The sequence below is a fragment of the Ascaphus truei genome, chromosome 6 (assembly GCF_040206685.1).
Source record: "Ascaphus truei isolate aAscTru1 chromosome 6, aAscTru1.hap1, whole genome shotgun sequence".
NCBI lineage: Eukaryota > Metazoa > Chordata > Amphibia > Anura > Ascaphidae > Ascaphus > Ascaphus truei.
In genome coordinates this window covers 95,652,065-95,668,771 of record NC_134488.1, presented here as the reverse complement: position 1 = coordinate 95,668,771, position 16,707 = coordinate 95,652,065, and the positions used below count along the sequence as shown (strand labels likewise).

The window sequence follows — 16,707 nt, the reverse complement described above, 5'->3', positions numbered from 1 at the left end:
GCCCCAAGCAGGATGTACTCACCTATTACAGAAAAGTTGTGCCCAGCTATACTTCAAGGGCTGAGACACCTCTGGAATAGCAATTTTTTCACCATCGCCCTGTTCTGTGAGAGATGATGCCTGGCGAACCAGGAATTGCTCTTCACTCCATGCTTCTAAGTGAGAGCAAAAATCACCCCAACTCAGAAATTCTTTCCCATTCAATGTCTCCTTTTCCATTTCTTCACAATCCTGTAAAAACACAATTTAAAGTGAACCTACAGATTGCTTTAGGGAAGCCGATAGTAAGATAATATCAGGCATATTTTGTATATAGAAATAGGCCACCGCGATTTACTATAATAAAAGCATATCAGCCTCCTAAAGGCATATGTTTTGTAGCAAAAAAATAATAATAATTAAGCTTTCCAAATTTTCCTGCCACAATTCACCAGCTATCATTCAAAGGCATACTTTTTTGTGGGGCGTTTGCTCTGATATTTTGAAAATCCAATCTTTGCAGAATGATTTGTGCATAAAAGCAATGAAGAGTCCAGATCTAATGTGTCCCTCCTGCAGAAAATGCCAAGCGTCTGCATTTCGCCCCTTTTCTTTTAACTTGAGAATGACATTGAAACAATTTTTATACATATTTAAAAAAAAAAAAAAAAAAAAAAAACACAACTATTTAATGTAAAACTATTTAAAAGCAGAATAAAATGCACTTATTTGTGCTTTGACATGAAAGTAGCAAAGTAAATAAGCATTCAGTGACAGGCACACATTGCAAAGTCAAACATACTTTTGTTCCCAGTAAAAAGGTGAACTTACTCAAGGCCCCACAAGGTAATTGTTTTCAGTGGAAAATATGGATAAAACAAAAAAAATGTTAACGGAGTAGAAACCTCCTACGTTCTGCTGACTGATATATTAACTGCAAGGCCCGACACTGTATTAATGCTGTATGCCCGACACTACAATTTCCTCATCTGCCATGAGGAAGGGATTAAAAGAAACATTCCACAGAAGGAATCTGCTTGAAGGCTATATTAATTGTGTCAGGAAACCTTAATTTAAGATTATGATGCACATATTGTTTTGACTGATAGTAAAATCAGTCTATCATAGCAGTGTCACTGAACCTGAGCAGTGAAGTTGAAACCTCCATGTAGGAAGTACAAAAAGACCTCTATAATACATGTAATGTCTAAATAAGAAACATGGATAATACTACAAAAAACACAAATGGTACTAACAGTGTGTGTGAAACCCTTAGGTGGGGTGGCAAGTAATTAGCCTACCTACACCCTGACCGGCCGGTCCAATAACATATAGGGCAAATGTAACCCAAGAGAGACAATGATTGAAAATGTCTGAGTCCACCTATATACCATAGCAATGGAGGGCACACAGAGATGGTGAATGTGCATGAACACCACAGCTAGGTTGAAGCAGAGAAAAAACTTCTATAAAATGCTGCTGCAATACTTAGCAAATGTCCAATGTGACACACACACACACACACACACAAACCCCAACCCCCCCAATACATATAAATAATTGTGGTGCTGCGGCAGGGGGGGGGGGGGGGCTGGCAGTGAGGGGCCTGGCGGCAGATCACAGCAGTTGTCGACGGCCCTGCCCCGCTGCAGACACCTGTCTGTCCCACGCTGGTTACTCACACGCCAGCAGCTTAGCCCAGGACGCCAACACCGGCAGTCCCCCCACCATTGGCGGCCCTGCACACAAATCACACACACAAATCTCACTCACACACACAAATCTCACTCACACTCACACACACAAATCTCACTCACTCACACACACAAATCTCACTCACACTCACACACACAAATCTCACTCACAAATCTCACTCACACACACACAAATCTCACTCACACACAGGGCTGCCAACAGGGGGGGGGGGGCGGTCTGCCGGTGTTGGCTTCCCTGGCCCCGTAAGTCAGGGTAGTTAAAAAAATTAAACCGCTGCACCCGGTGTCTGGTCTCTCGGCAGCGCCGGAAGTCAGCTGGGCTAAGCTTCCGGCGCGCCGGCGTAAGAGGGAGGCCCGCCGCGCGAACGAGCAGTCATTGTGGGACAGAGGTGCCTGCAGCGAGGCAGGGCTAGCAGCAACTGCTGTGACCTGCAGCTGGGCCCCGCCACCACCATCCCCCAGCAGTCCCGCCAGCCCCCCCGCAACCCATCATTTCCGCCACCCACCAGCCCCCCACAGTCCCGCCAGCCCCCTGCAACCCAGCAGCATTCCCGCAACCCCGCAGTTCCGCCAGCTCCCGGGCCCCTGCCACCGCAGTCCCGCCAGCCCCAAGACACCGCCACCCCCCCCCCCCCGGGTTATATTTGTAGATGTATTGGGGGGTTGGGTTATATTTGTAGATGTATTGGGGGAGTGGGTAATATTTGTAGATGTATTGGGGGGTTGGGGTATATTTGTAGATGTATTGGGGGAGTGGGGTATATTTGTAGATGTATTGGGGGGTTGGGGTATATTTGTAGATGTATTGGGGGGTTGGGTTATATTTGTAGATGTATTGGGGGAGTGGGTTATATTTGTAGACGTATTGGGGGGTTGGGGTATATTTGTAGATGTATTGGGGGGTTGGGGTATATTTGTAGATGTATTGGGGGGTTGGGGTATATTTGTAGATGTATTGGGGGAGTGGGGTATATTTGTAGACGTATTGGGGGGTTGGGGTATATTTGTAGACGTATTGGGGGGTTGGGTTATATTTGTAGATGTATTGGGGGGTTGGGGTATATTTGTAGACGTATTGGGGGAGTGGGGTATATTTGTAGACGTATTGGGGGAGTGGGGTATATTTGTAGACGTATTGGGGGAGTGGGGTATATTTGTAGACGTATTGGGGGGTTGGGGTATATTTGTAGACGTATTGGGGGGTTGGGTTATATTTGTAGACGTATTGGGGGGTTGGGTTATATTTGTAGATGTATTGGGGGGTTGGGGTATATTTGTAGATGTATTGGGGGAGTGGGGTATATTTGTAGATGTATTGGGGGGTTGGGGTATATTTGTAGATGTATTGGGGGGTTGGGGTATATTTGTAGATGTATTGGGGGGTTGGGGTATATTTGTAGATGTATTGGGGAGTGGGGTATATTTGTAGATGTATTGGGGGGTTGGGGTATATTTGTAGATGTATTGGGGGGTTGGGGTATATTTGTAGATGTATTGGGGGGTTGGGGTATATTTGTAGATGTATTGGGGGGTTGGGGTATATTTGTAGATGTATTGGGGGGTTGGGGTATATTTGTAGATGTATTGGGGGGTTGGGGTATATTTGTAGATGTATTGGGGGGTTGGGGTGAATTTTTATATGTATTGGGGGGTGGGGTGAATGTTTATATGTATTGGGGGGGTTAAGTAAAAGTTAAGCGCTAACAAATATTTCCGTGGTAGGTGCGCTATGAGTGGGGGGGCAGCTACTTCCATTTGTCCTGGGCCCCATGATTTCTGTTGGCGGCCCTGATCTCACACACACACAATCCCCCCCGCCCACAATCCCCCCCGCCCACACACACAATCCCCACCGCACCTCCCCCCCACACACACACAATCCCCCCCGCCCCCCCTCCACACACACAATCCCCCCCGCCCCCCCTCCACACACACAATCCCCCCCACCCTGGCTCACACACACAATCCCCCCCGCCCCCCCCCCCACACACACACACAATCCCCCCGCCCCCGCACAGACAATCCCCCCCGCCCCCCCCACACACACAATCCCCCCCGCCCCCCTCCACACACACAATCCCCCCCGCCCCCACAATCCCCCCCGCCACACACACACACACACACAATCCCCCCCGCCCCCGCACACACACAATCCCCCCACTCCCCCCAACACACACACACACACACACACACACAATCCCCCCCGCCCCCGCAATCCCCCCGCGCCCACACACACAACCCCCCGCCCCCCCCCACACAAAATCCCCGCCCCCCCCACACACACACACAATCCCCCCGCCCCCCACACACAATCCCCCCCGCCCCCCCACACACAATCCCCCCGCCCCCCACACACACACACAATCCCCCCCACAAACATACACAACCTCCACACACACACAACCCCCCCCCCACACACACACACACACTCAACCCCCCCCCCACACACACACAATCCCCCCCCACACACACACAATCCCCCACCCACACACACAATCCCCCCCCACACACACACAATCCCTCCATCCCTGCCCTCACACACAGACACATTCCCCCTCTCCCTGCATCAGAAGCTATCTGATTGGTTTACAGCCTGTCACATGGTGAGACCGTCGCTGTAAAAATCTAATTCTACTGACTATTATTCAGGTTGCTCCGTTGCGCCTACTATAACCGCATGCTACAGATTCAATGCATTTGTTTTGAAGCGACGTCGCGTCGCCGGTACTATAAGCGCAGCCTTACTTATGCCCAAAATAGCATGGTGGATAATCTGTCTAAAATAACCAATCATTATCATTTATGCCAAATATGTAGTTCTAGACTTGCCCATGTGAACTAATCTATTATAGGTAATGTCAATCATATTATTTAGTAGTTGTGATAAGAGGTAAATAAATACCTTCTGAATTACACAGGTAGTAATCTTGTCCTCTGGTACAGGCTCTTGTTCCCCCAGGAACGACTTAGATTCTGTTGCGTTAAATTCCAAAGTGGCAGATGATGTGCTTCTTTCCAACTCATTAACATAGTTAGATTCTGACAATTCCACATGCGCCTGGTCTTCACTGAGAATGGCCTGTAAACACAAGTGTAAAGAAGGCAAGGACCCTACTTGCACCTTCATTTCTTCATGCTTGGACTTCACATATGTATAAATGGTGTTCTCTATATCCTTCGTCCTAGTATTCCTTCCAGACCATAATTTCCAACATGGGTGCCAAGTGTCAAAATAGTACTGGAAAACTTCATCTGGACATGCTGACTTTAAGTCACCAAGGTGCTGTGTATAAACGTCAGTCGAAGAAGTTTGGGCAAGACTGACCAGCAAGTTCTTGATCTGAGATTGTTCCATTTGACTTAGAAATGAAATTTTACGATGCATAATGTCCAAGACGAGTGGCAAGCAATACCTTACGGAGGCACTGGGTAGCAGTTCCTCTGTGTCCAAATGATTCCTAACTTCTGGACTCAGTGTAAAATATTTAACTTGGTGGCTCAAATTGGGATGGCTTTGCAAGACAGAGCGCATGAGAAACTGTGCAGATTCTGGGGAATCTTTCCTTGCAATGCAGTGGGCACACACTTTCCAGCTAAAGCTCTCATCTTGGCAAATGACAGAGTACAAATCAAATTCCTGGTTTAAGCCAGGAAAGAAGTCAACATAGATGTGCTCGGGGAAATGCTTTAGTAAACTCTGCATGACAGACGTCATCACAAAGATATTTTTAACTATAAATTTATCTTCAGTGTAAACCAATTTAACTTTTGCTGCAGGATCTGAATTAAAAATGGATTCCAGCTCATCCAGGAGTTGCGATTCTCCACCAAAAGGACAGTTCAAACGAAGAAGCTTCGTCAAATCATTTCTATCCATAAACTTATCAGAAACTTCATTTGATAATATTGGTGGGACTTCTACATATGATATTGGTTTCCTTGTATATCGAGATGGAAGGTCGATCTCAGAGTCGTGACTGTGATCGAGGTCAGCCTTAGTAATGATTAGCTTGTCCTTTTCTGGGCCCAATTTCAATTGAATGGTGGCTGGGCAGCGCTTCCTGAGCAGTATAAAAATACAATTTACAATTTCAAACTATAATACAATAAGGATTGTCATTTATTACATTAACCCACTGTAGAATAATACCCTTGATATTCACAATGTATTTGTATCAAATATGACAATGAACAATCAGTTGGTTCATTAGTTGAATTGGTGCAAAGCAGCCACAAAAATCAGAGACAAATAATTACTACTAGATGAGAATTTCCCCCCCTGCATTATTTTTTAAATGTTATAAAAATTGTGACTACATGCTGCCAATTTATGCACATTTTAAGAATAGTTCAGGATGATTATTCTCCCTCCAATATCTTCCTTGAATGTCTGAGTTAATTAAATATGGCTATTGTTGGATGTAATATTTTCTTCCCTCACTTTAAATTATTAGTTTAGTGCTGTATTTTTTACTCTCTCATTTGTGTGCAACCTACATTTAACGTGAAACAGGGCTCACCAAAAACCTGAGTTTTATGTTGCACGAAATATATTAACAACAATATGTTTAACCGAGACCATTAAGAAAGCAACATGCTACTGAAATTCTAATTACGCCTCACAAAACAAAAGGTAAAGCTAGAGCAATTTGATATCACCATGATCTAAAGAACGATCATACTGTACAGCTACAGTCAAACAAAGGAATAATGTTTTATAATTGTCCTACATCACTTATGGACTAAGGTACAGTTTTTACTAATTTACCTGGTGAAGCTGCTGCATCCCAAGTTCACACTACTGTATTTTAGAGACTGAATCAGGTCATAGCTCATGTCTTCATCAGTGAGGGGCACTGAATGGCGAATCACAAAAATAGTCTTCTGTTCTTCACACCAGGTGTCCAGAAAGGACTGAAATTCTTCCCAACTGTGGAACTCTGTACATTCAAGGCCATTTTTCTTACTCTCCTCACATATCTGCAAAATTCAAACAATTATTTACAATACTTTAAAATGTCTATGCTTAACTCAAAAAGTATTCAGCATGTGTCAGCCATGGCTAAAACGGTTATTAACCTCTAAATTATGGGCATAGCATTATGCCAATTCATTTTCGGCTAGTGATGTAACTGTAACGTAATGGGCCCGGGCAACATTGTGGCATCATGTGACGCTGTATCGTCATGGCTACACGGCGTCACGACACCAGGTAGCCATGACCATGCAGCATCACGACATCATTGATATGGCTGTGTAACATCAAAAGAGTCACATCTTAAGTGTCATAGCTAAAGTGTCTGCAAGAGTTAATTTTGGAGTTTAAATTGGAGGAAGATCTGGACTCTGCATTACAACTTTGCCACTACTGTGAGACATTCACTTTTAACATCTGTGATTATTTGTTCACTTGTATCCTCCATTACCTGTGAAGTCTCTCCTCCTGCATCTTACTATGCCCTCCCTACTGCTTTTTCTGTTTACTGTTTTCTCACTCCTTTGTTAATGTCTCTGTTCTCTCCAACATCCCTCTCCCCACTGCACCATTATTTATACACCTCTCTCCCAACAACTTCTAAACCACGCAACAAAAAATACCCACACAAACCCCATTCACACCCTCTATCTACTCCTTCCTGCTGCTGGGGATCTCCCCATAGCCTGAAGCCAGACATACACACCTGATCTCACTCATGCCTCCCTGCCATCTCTTCCCCTGTAAATGGTGTTAACCTTTTCATTTAATACTGACCAGCCTTAAATCTCACCCCACAAATCAAGTATCCCAATAGCCTGCACTCTTGGCTATTGTCCCACACTCCTACCACCCATTGTGACCAAGCACTGCCATCTACAGTACTTACTCCCTCACCTACTGTCTCTAAGTTTCCCATTAAACCTCTTAGATTGTAAGCTCTTTGGGGCAGGGATTTCCTTTCATATTTTCTGAACTTGCTGCACATATTGTATAATTATAATTCCCTGTACTGTATTCTGTGAAGCGCCGAGTACACTTTTGGCGCTATATAAATAAAGACATACAATACAACACCATGACGATAAAAGAGTGCTGCTCTGTTACAGAGGCCCCGCTCTCCTCCCCGGCAATCAATTTAATTGTTGTGGGGAAGAGTGCGGGGCTTCAGTAACCGCTTGTGGGGAGGGGATTCATAGTGCCCCAGGACGTGCCCGGCGGTAGTTACGCCACTGTTTTCAGCCCACCAGTCATTGACGTAAAAATACATCTGATGTTCTATAGAATCTTATTCGGGGCACACAATTACATCTGTTCCTGCTAAAGCTACACTTGCCTGACACATTAATCCTTTAGTGCATGTTATGCTGGAACACCCTTACTTCTATTTACCTCTCCCATTTTAATATTTATCATTACACGACACGTATTAAACATTGATATATTATATTTATTTTGCTGGATCATTTATATTGAAGGAGTTTCTTCAAAATACAGGACTTACCACAAGATGGCCGTCGCTGGCCCGCGGTGTGAGGTGTGATCCCAGCCCTTCCTCGAGCTCGGCTGTAGGGGATTCAAGTCGGCCGCCGCTGCCCTGTGACCGGGGGTAGAGGAGAGAGGGCTGTGCACCGGGCTTGCCAGCGGGTCGATCGGGGCCCGCCCCCCCTTCCCTTCTTGTGCCCCCGCTGCCCCTTCTGGCGCCCCCCCCGCTGCACGGAGGACAGAGTAGATCTGCCACCTTACCTGAGGCTGTCCTGCTTGGTGCGTTCCAGCCAGATCCAAGATGGCCGCCACCGGTTGTAATTAAAGGCACAGCTACTCAAATAAATAAATAAACACAACAAAAATTAAAGAGTCACTGACCTGCAGTGCAAACAAGGGAACCCTGAGGGCAAACATCCCTTCGGTGGTACCCGGAGATCCCTCGCTGCGATCATCCGTAGCCCCGAGGCGGTGCCCGTAATTAAATCTCACCTGCAGGAAAGGACAAAAAGGGAACTGTAATATAAAGACTGTGTTTGACTTAATTCCATTCCTCTAAAAATCCAAATGGGGGGCGCGTACATGACGTGCAGCGGGATGACCACCTAATCCGGCAGCTTCGCCCCAGGACTCCACATATTACTACAACGATATACAGGCAGCTCTCCAACCTGAATCTCACCTGCAATAATCAATTTCACCTCTAAAAATGCCGCGCAACTCCATGTCCAAGATCTTACCTACCAATGTATATCCGACTTCTTCCATTGACAGCGTGGATAGTCTCAAACAGTTCAAGAGGACGCTGGAGTACAGGGCGAGTGGAAATCAGAAACTGGAGGAGATGCCCGCCCCTGTACAATCCACCAAACAAGATATAGATGAACTCTATGTGAAGCTAAAATCAGCATTTGAGTCTGAAATCCAGAAGGCAGTTAAGGAGCTCGGTGGGGATCCAGCTCACGTGGAGGAGCGTACCACAGAACTGGAGGCCAGGGTCACGGAGTTCGATGAAGTTCAGGACTCTCTGGTGCTGGACGTGGCCACTCTGAAGAATCAGATGGCTGAACTTGGCGAGTTACAGGAGGATCAGGACAACTGCTCTCGGAGGAATAATATCAGAGTCCGAGGTATACCAGAGGAGGTAGATGATCTCAATGACTTTCTGATACAAGTATTTACCATGCTGTGCCCTGAGTTAACCGATTCCCAAATGCTAATAGACAGAGCGCACAGAGCCCCAAGACCCTTAATCAAGATAAACCAATGGATGTGATCTTGCGCCTACATTATTACCGCACGACGGAAACAATCATGGCGGTGGCCAGAAACCGTGAGGTTATCGAAATCGACACTATAAAGCTACAGCGGTTCCCAGATCTGGCAACAATTACACTGCAGAAACACAGAAATCTAAAAAGTCTGTCACAGAAATTCTACGCAATGCTAGAATCAGATACCGATGGGGTTTCCCCTACCGCCTCGTGGTGATCAAAGGAGGCACCCAAGTCTCAATCAAAGAACCCGAGGAAGCTCCCAACTTTTTGGCAAAATTGGAGCTCCAGGTGCAGCCCTCAGAAGCGCAGGGAGAGGGATCAACCTCGAAAAGAAACCAGCTGAAATGGGTCAAGGTGGGATTGCAGAAAAAAAAAAAAAAAATCATACAGCACCCGGCTGAGGGACCAGCTTGGATTCTGGCCGAAAGACTTGATTGCCACGAGAGGATCTTCTCTCCCCCAGAAGGTGAAACTAAGAGGTAAAGATAAAAGGGACCCATAAGACAAATGGAACTATACATGGACTGCTAGTATAATGGATAAAGGGCAATTTGGCTCCATGCAGAGCAACCTGGGTCTCTTGGGGGTGGGGGGCGGTCCGGGCATAGCAGGTTTGGTTCGGCTAGGGGGCCGTTGTTTCGGGTGCGGCACTCTCTGTCGGGGTTGGGGCCCCTGCCCTGGTGGGGAGTGTGTTGCGCTCGGGCCGTTGGTTTCTGGAGTGGATGCCTCGCTTGCTGGGTCCGTGGGCCTGGGTCGTCCTTTATTCTTGAGTGGGTCCTGGGGAGTTACAGGACAATCCCAGAAACTGAGCACCGGCACCTGATTTAAATTGTTGGGAAGCGAGGCGTGTGCTAGATAAACCCCCTTGGACTAATTCTCACCGAATCGAGAACATGAACAGATTGGGGTAGTGCTAGAAGATGTTGCCACTATAGGCCGGATTGACATAGATTGCTTTTATGCCCTTATAACCATGTAAACAAGTAGTGGGCCAAACTGCACAAACGCTAAAATGTTTTTTTTTTTTACTAAAAGTGGGGGGAGGAAGCTGGAGCAACGGGAGTAATGAAGGTTGTCCAATGTTTAAGACATGAGTTCCTGGGGCTGCAGATGGGCGACTGCAGATGTTACAGTAAGGGCGTATGACCAGAGTTATTGTTTGGCACATGCCAAAAAGTTGGCACAGGATGAGTCCTGACTGTTTGGACCACCCAGTGAGCCCAATTTTTCCCATTTTATTTTGCTAGTTATGTACAGTTATTATTGTTTTCTCTTTCCCTATGTGTTTCCCTTCCCCTTCAAGCACAGCAAGGCTATATAGTTCCAGCGAAATGTTCGGGAGAACATGTATTTCCCAGTTCCTGCATCAGTTAGACTCAAGGTACCAGAAAGGCATAAGCTATTAGCTTTTAAACCACCATAATGATGGGTACCCTTAAAATACTATCCCATAACATTAAAGGGCTCAACAGTCGGGCTAAACGCCAGATGGCCTTCTCGAATTATAAGAAAGAACTTGCAGATGTTATCTTTTTACAGGAGACTCACTTTCCCAGGCAACACCAACCCACCTTTTTACATAAACAATTCTCCCAGGTATTTTACACATCTGCGGTAGTGAAAAAGAGAGGTGTGGCTTTAGCTTTCAATAACACCCCTTTTCAATTAGAACTCAAGAAAACAGATAAAGAAGGGCGATTTATTCTTTTGACTGGACGGAAAGGGGGGAGGGGGGGGGGTCTGAGGTCACGCTGGTCAAACTTTATGCCCCAAACTCAGCAAGGGTCCCATACTTTGAAAAAATTATAGACCTAATTCAGGAATTTAGAAAAGGCCCTCTGATTGTGGCAGGCGACTTCAACTTAGTCCGATCCCCTAAAATGGAAAGATCTGGCGCTCCCGAGCAGAGAACAGGTCGCCCTGGTTCGCAGGAGTCAAGATTATTGTCTAAACTATTAGTGGAATCACAGACTGTAGATATATGGAGGTTCCTTCACCCTACCGAAAGAGATTACACGTTCTATTCAGCCCCCCATAGATCATACACTAGGATTGACATGATCCTGGCAGATGCGAGACTGGTTGACAAAATTCCTAAAGCAAACATACGTCCTATTACATGGTCAGACCATGCATTAATTTATATCACAATTCTAAACTTATCTGCTCCGAGGGCGGCTGCTCAGTGGAGACTCAATGAGTCCCTTCTAAGTGTCCCAGATGTGCTTATTCCCCTAAATGAGGACATCAAATTTTATTTTGAAAACAACTATTCCCCAGAGGTCCCGATTTATACGGTTTGGGAAGCTCACAAAGCCGTCGTCATAAGAGGAACACTTATGAGAGTTGCCTCATATAGAGATAAAAACAGGATAAAAAAAAATGAAGGCGCTAACCCTAGAATTAGAATCATTAGGATATAGACACAAATCTAGTCAATCCGCCGAGATACTGGCAAAAATGGTCAGAGTCAGAGGAGAATTAAACCTTTGTTTAACAAACAAATCAGAGCAGGCCATGAGATGGACGTCCTAGAAATACTACGAGAGGGGGAACAAGGCCCACACCATGCTAGCCAAGAAGCTAAGAGACACAGGTAGCCTGGGAGGAGTCCGGGCTATAAAGCTAAAAAAAAAATGGGGTCTTGTCGTATGATCCTGCCAAAATAGAATTCAGAAAATGTTCTCAAGATCTGTATGGTAGGACTGATGCGATCTCACACCCACCCCCCAAAACCAGTCTCTCCAATTTCCTACGGTCAAGCCACCTTACCACCCTAACACGAGAACAGGCTTTGAAACGTAACCAAAGAATATCATACGAGGAAGTAGTGTCGGCAATTAAAGGCCTTAAAAACCTTAAATCTCCTTGGCCGGATGGTTTTTCTGGTATATACTATAAAAAGTTTGCTAAAATTATTGACCCTCATCTTACCACCCTATTTAATAAATTTATGGAGGGCGAGCCTATTCCCGACACAGTCTAAAGCCAATATAGTGGTGATACCCAAAATAGGAAAGGACCCTTCAGACTGCTCGAGCTACTGCCCTATTTCCTTAATAAACACTGATTTGAAGTTGTTTGCCAAGATTCTGGCCAACTGGTTAAATTAGTACATGACGTACCTAGTGCATCCTGACCAGGTGGGTTTTGTTCCATCCAGGCAAGCCGCAGATAATGTACATCGTATAGCAGATCTTACTCACTCAAACGTGGGAGGTACCCCTCTTCTCTGCCTATCTCTAGATGCCGAATAGGTCTTCGATAGACATGACTGGGATTTCTTGTTCTCTGTACTAAAATATATGGGTTTTATAGGTCAATTCCTACAAGCAATCAGAGGTCTCTACCAACACCCTTCAGCTAGAGTCAAATGTGTCGGCCATATCTCTGATAGAATCCAAATAACTAATGGGACTAGACAGGCCTGTCCCTTGTCCCCCCCTACGGTTTGCACTTTCAATAGAGCCTCTGGCTGCCACTATTAGGCTAAATCCCGACATCTCAGGGATAACCATTGGCAAAGTCAATTACAAAGTCTCCCTATTTGCGGACGATGTGTTTTTGACCCTCAGCTAAGTTGATCGCCCATATTATTTCAGCCACCAGCTGTATCGCGGCGTCTTGGAAAAAACAAGAGGCTCCCTCTCTGACCATGGTTAAACGTAGGATATGGCATATCTCTGTTATGGAGAAACTCACTGCATTACTAAGAGAGAAATGCCATAAGTTTTCCCAAGTCTGGGATCCCTGCTTTGCAGGAGAGGGGGGACAAGGGGACAATAGAGTGTTATCCTTTATATAGAGAGGAACAACCGCACCCTCCGAAGCAGAGCGCATAAAGCCTGAAACAGAGCGTTTCATAGAGAACATGGTTACAAGAGAACCGACATGTTAGGAACTCAATGAGTTCCCCCGCCCTCTTTCCCTTCCCCTATGTATTTGTCTGGTTTGTTTATTCTTTAAATGGGTTAGTAGTAGGTGTTGTTGATATGACCCCATCAATACTGTTTAAATTTAACGGAAGTGCTGGCTAAATTGGCCTACCGTAAATTCTGGACTATAAGCCGCAACTTTTTCCCCACGCTTTGAACCTCGCGGCTTAAACAATGACGCGGCTAATATATGGATTTTTCCCGCTTTCAATTTTTTTTTTCCAAAAAACCACATTCTGTGACGTGCTCAGTTTTTTGGCGGCATGAAGCTTTCATTAGACCAGGCCTTCAAAACACGCGGCCCGCGGGCCGCATGCGTCCCGCCTGTACTCACTGTGAGGCCCGCGGTAGCTTTCTGCTCTCCCCCTCCCTCCCGAGTCCACTCTCCCGCGCCCCCCCGCGAGCTCGCTGTCACCATCCCCCGCGAGCCCGTTGTCACCATCCCCCGCGAGCCCGCTCTCCCCTTCGCAGAGTAGCAGCACGATTTAGCATTGAAGCACTTCCTGCCTGCTGCTTGCTAGAGCGTGTGTGCACTCCTGCTTGGCCGGCAGAGGTATTTACTGCTTGGGTGGCAGAGGTATTTACTGCTTGGACGGCAGAGGTATTTACTGCTTGGACGGCAGAGGTATTTACTGGTTAATGTGAGGTGCTGGGGGGTTAATGTGAGGTGCTGGGGGGTTAATGTGAGGTGCTCAGGGGTTAATGTGAGGTGCTCAGGGGTTAATGTGAGGTGCTGGGGGGCTTGATGTGTGGTGCAGGGGGGGTTGATGTGATGTGCTGGGGGTTAATGTGAGGTGCAGCGGGAGAGTGATGGGAGGTGCAGGGGGAGAGTGATGGGAGGTGCAGGGGGAGAGTGATGGGAGGTGCAGGGGGAGAGTGATGGGAGGTGCAGGGGGAGAGTGATGGGAGGTGCAGGGGGAGAGTGATGGGAGGTGCAGGGGGAGAGTGATGGGAGGTGCAGGGGGGGTTGATGTGAGGTGCTGGGGGCTTGATGTGAGGTGCAGGGGGAGTTGATGTGAGGTGTAGGGGGTGTTGATGTGAGGTGCAGGGGGAGTAGGCACCTGCGGCTTATAGACGTGTGCGGCTTATTTATGTTCAAAATAATATTTTTTTTTTAAATTCAGTGGGTGCGGCTTATATTCAGGTGCGCTCAATAGTCCGGAAATTACGGTATATGTAATGTAATATGTAAACAGCTTGATGTGGTCCTGAATGTTCCCTTTTTTGTTTTCTGTACCCCATTGAAAACTGCAAATAAAATAAAGTTAAAAAAAAAAAAAAAAACGAATTAACTGTAGGTCAGTGTGTTTCCATCAAGATCTAGTTAATAGCCACAGACACCAACCTACTAGTCTACATTTAAAATATGAGTTTTTAAAATGCCATAATCTACAATGCTTTAAAGGCAATCTATGCTTTGATATACACGCCGTTTTATACCACATGCACATATAGTATCATGATTATATATAGATATAGAGATATTCTCGGGCAAACAGCATTTGTATTATGAAACTACGTTCTGTCAAGATTATTTATTTTATGTTGGTTCCTAAAAGCTTTATTGCTGGCTATGAACCCAACCGGCTTTTCAATGCACAAAGTCAAGTACTGCTACTGTGCACACTGTATTATGCAATGCCAAACCGTATTCATCCTTAAAGAAACTTCATTTGTTTATAGCTTTGATCAACGTGTGAATTTCGCATAAATGTAGTTGTATATGAGGTTTCAGACCTCTCAAGTCCCTTCTTTAGACATGTTTCTGAAGGGTTAGGTGCTTGTTAAAACATACATCTTAGGCTGCGCTTATAGTGCCGGAGACAGCGACGTCGCATCAAAACAAATGCATTGCCGCTGTCGCGTGCGCTTATAGTAAGAGCGACGTGACGGTTGGTCGCGATCGCCGGAAGTCATCTCAATAGGATTTTTACAGCGACCGTAGCCTGACGTCACCGGCACTGTAAGCGTAGCCTAAAGAGGAGATATACGAGTTCACGAACAATTAAACCGATGCAAAACTCTGGTGCCATATAAAATAAAAAAAATAAAAACTGCTGCTGCACATTTTAAATTGCAAAATGGAACCTTAAATAGATCAAATGTTCCGGCCAAATTATCCAAATTCAGTTTTGCAGTTACAAACCATGTAAATAACCCAAGTGTAAAGAATTAATATTTTTGTCCACATACCGCAAACAAAATATTGGCTAAATCTGCATTATGTAATATTTTACATGGATGGAGTAAAACTTTGCTCCTAGAGAAACTTTCTTCAATACATAACACCAAGACAATTCTTGGCTGAAAATTATGTGGAATGACACATACCCAAAACGTGTTTTGGCTCTTCTATTTAGGTTTATACATTACATAATTCACTCTTTAGCTGAAATGTATTTCATTAGTGTAAGCCTTATATTTTAAAATTAAAATATACATTTGCAGAGCAATGCAAGTCTCAGCACTATTTTGCAGCGAATATGAAGAGTTTGCTATAGTAAAACTGAATATTTATAGTACGTATGCAGATGTGAGATGCACTGCATCACAAATATGTAGATATATTTAAATAAGCCTCAATAATATGCAAGCTATGTGGTCTATGTGTATCATCTAAAGTTAAACTATATATTTTTTTTTCATTCAGTATTTTTCAAATGCTGAGCTGGAAGTACAGATTTTTGTGTTTTTTCTTTAAGGGTTTCCTCCTCCTTTAAACAATAAAACATCCAGATATACCCAACAGAAAACAAGTATTTATAAAATGAAAATATACCTGTTGGGAATCAGTTGAAGGTATATCAGGCACAGGAAGAGAATCCAGGACAGGTACAACTTCTGGGACATTTGTTAATTCACGAGTGTCATTTAAAACCACACGAAGGCAATCATTTAATGACAGGGAGGTGCCCATTTCTGCTGCAAGGGTGTAGTGTAGAGAAGTAACATAGGTATAGATACTCTTCTCCGCCTTTAGTCTTTTGTTGTCCTTTGTGCACCACAATTTCCTGCTAGGATGCCATGTTTCAAAGTAGTACTGAAAAATCTCTGCAGGGCATATTGCCCGTAAATCATTCAGGTGACGATTGTAAACCTTTAGTGAGCGCGTGTGGAGTAGGATATGCAAAATAGTCTTAATCTGGGCCTGGACAGCAAAGTCCAAATGAAAGATTTTGTGCTCCAATATTTGCACAATTAACAAAATGCAATGTCTCATTGTTATGTTGGGTAAGAGAGTGCCCATGTCCAAGGGATCGGTTATTGCTGGATGTATTGTTACGCATTTGATCTGAGCTTTCATTTTTGGCATACTTTGTAAGACAGAAACAATGAGAAAC

The 16,707-nt window shown here is 45.0% G+C and overlaps 1 protein-coding gene across 6 annotated transcripts in view; it reads right to left on the bottom strand.

Annotated features, from left to right (window-relative positions):
* The window catches only part of LOC142497430 (uncharacterized), a 52,941-nt gene that overhangs the window by 29,593 nt on the left and 6,641 nt on the right, over nucleotides 1-16,707 (bottom strand). For 5 of the 6 annotated variants that reach the window (XM_075605208.1, XM_075605206.1, XM_075605210.1 and 2 more), the window contains exons 3-8: nucleotides 16,146-16,707; nucleotides 8,536-8,646; nucleotides 8,174-8,266; nucleotides 6,463-6,674; nucleotides 4,597-5,755; nucleotides 23-231 (exon numbers count right to left, since the gene is read on the bottom strand). The exon at nucleotides 16,146-16,707 is cut by the window's right edge and continues 519 nt beyond it. In XM_075605208.1, the coding sequence (XP_075461323.1) occupies nucleotides 23-231; nucleotides 4,597-5,755; nucleotides 6,463-6,674; nucleotides 8,174-8,266; nucleotides 8,536-8,646; nucleotides 16,146-16,707 (2,346 nt within the window). The remainder of the gene's footprint in view (nucleotides 1-22; nucleotides 232-4,596; nucleotides 5,756-6,462; nucleotides 6,675-8,173; nucleotides 8,267-8,535; nucleotides 8,647-16,145) is intronic. The other variant, XM_075605209.1, reaches the window with a different exon arrangement.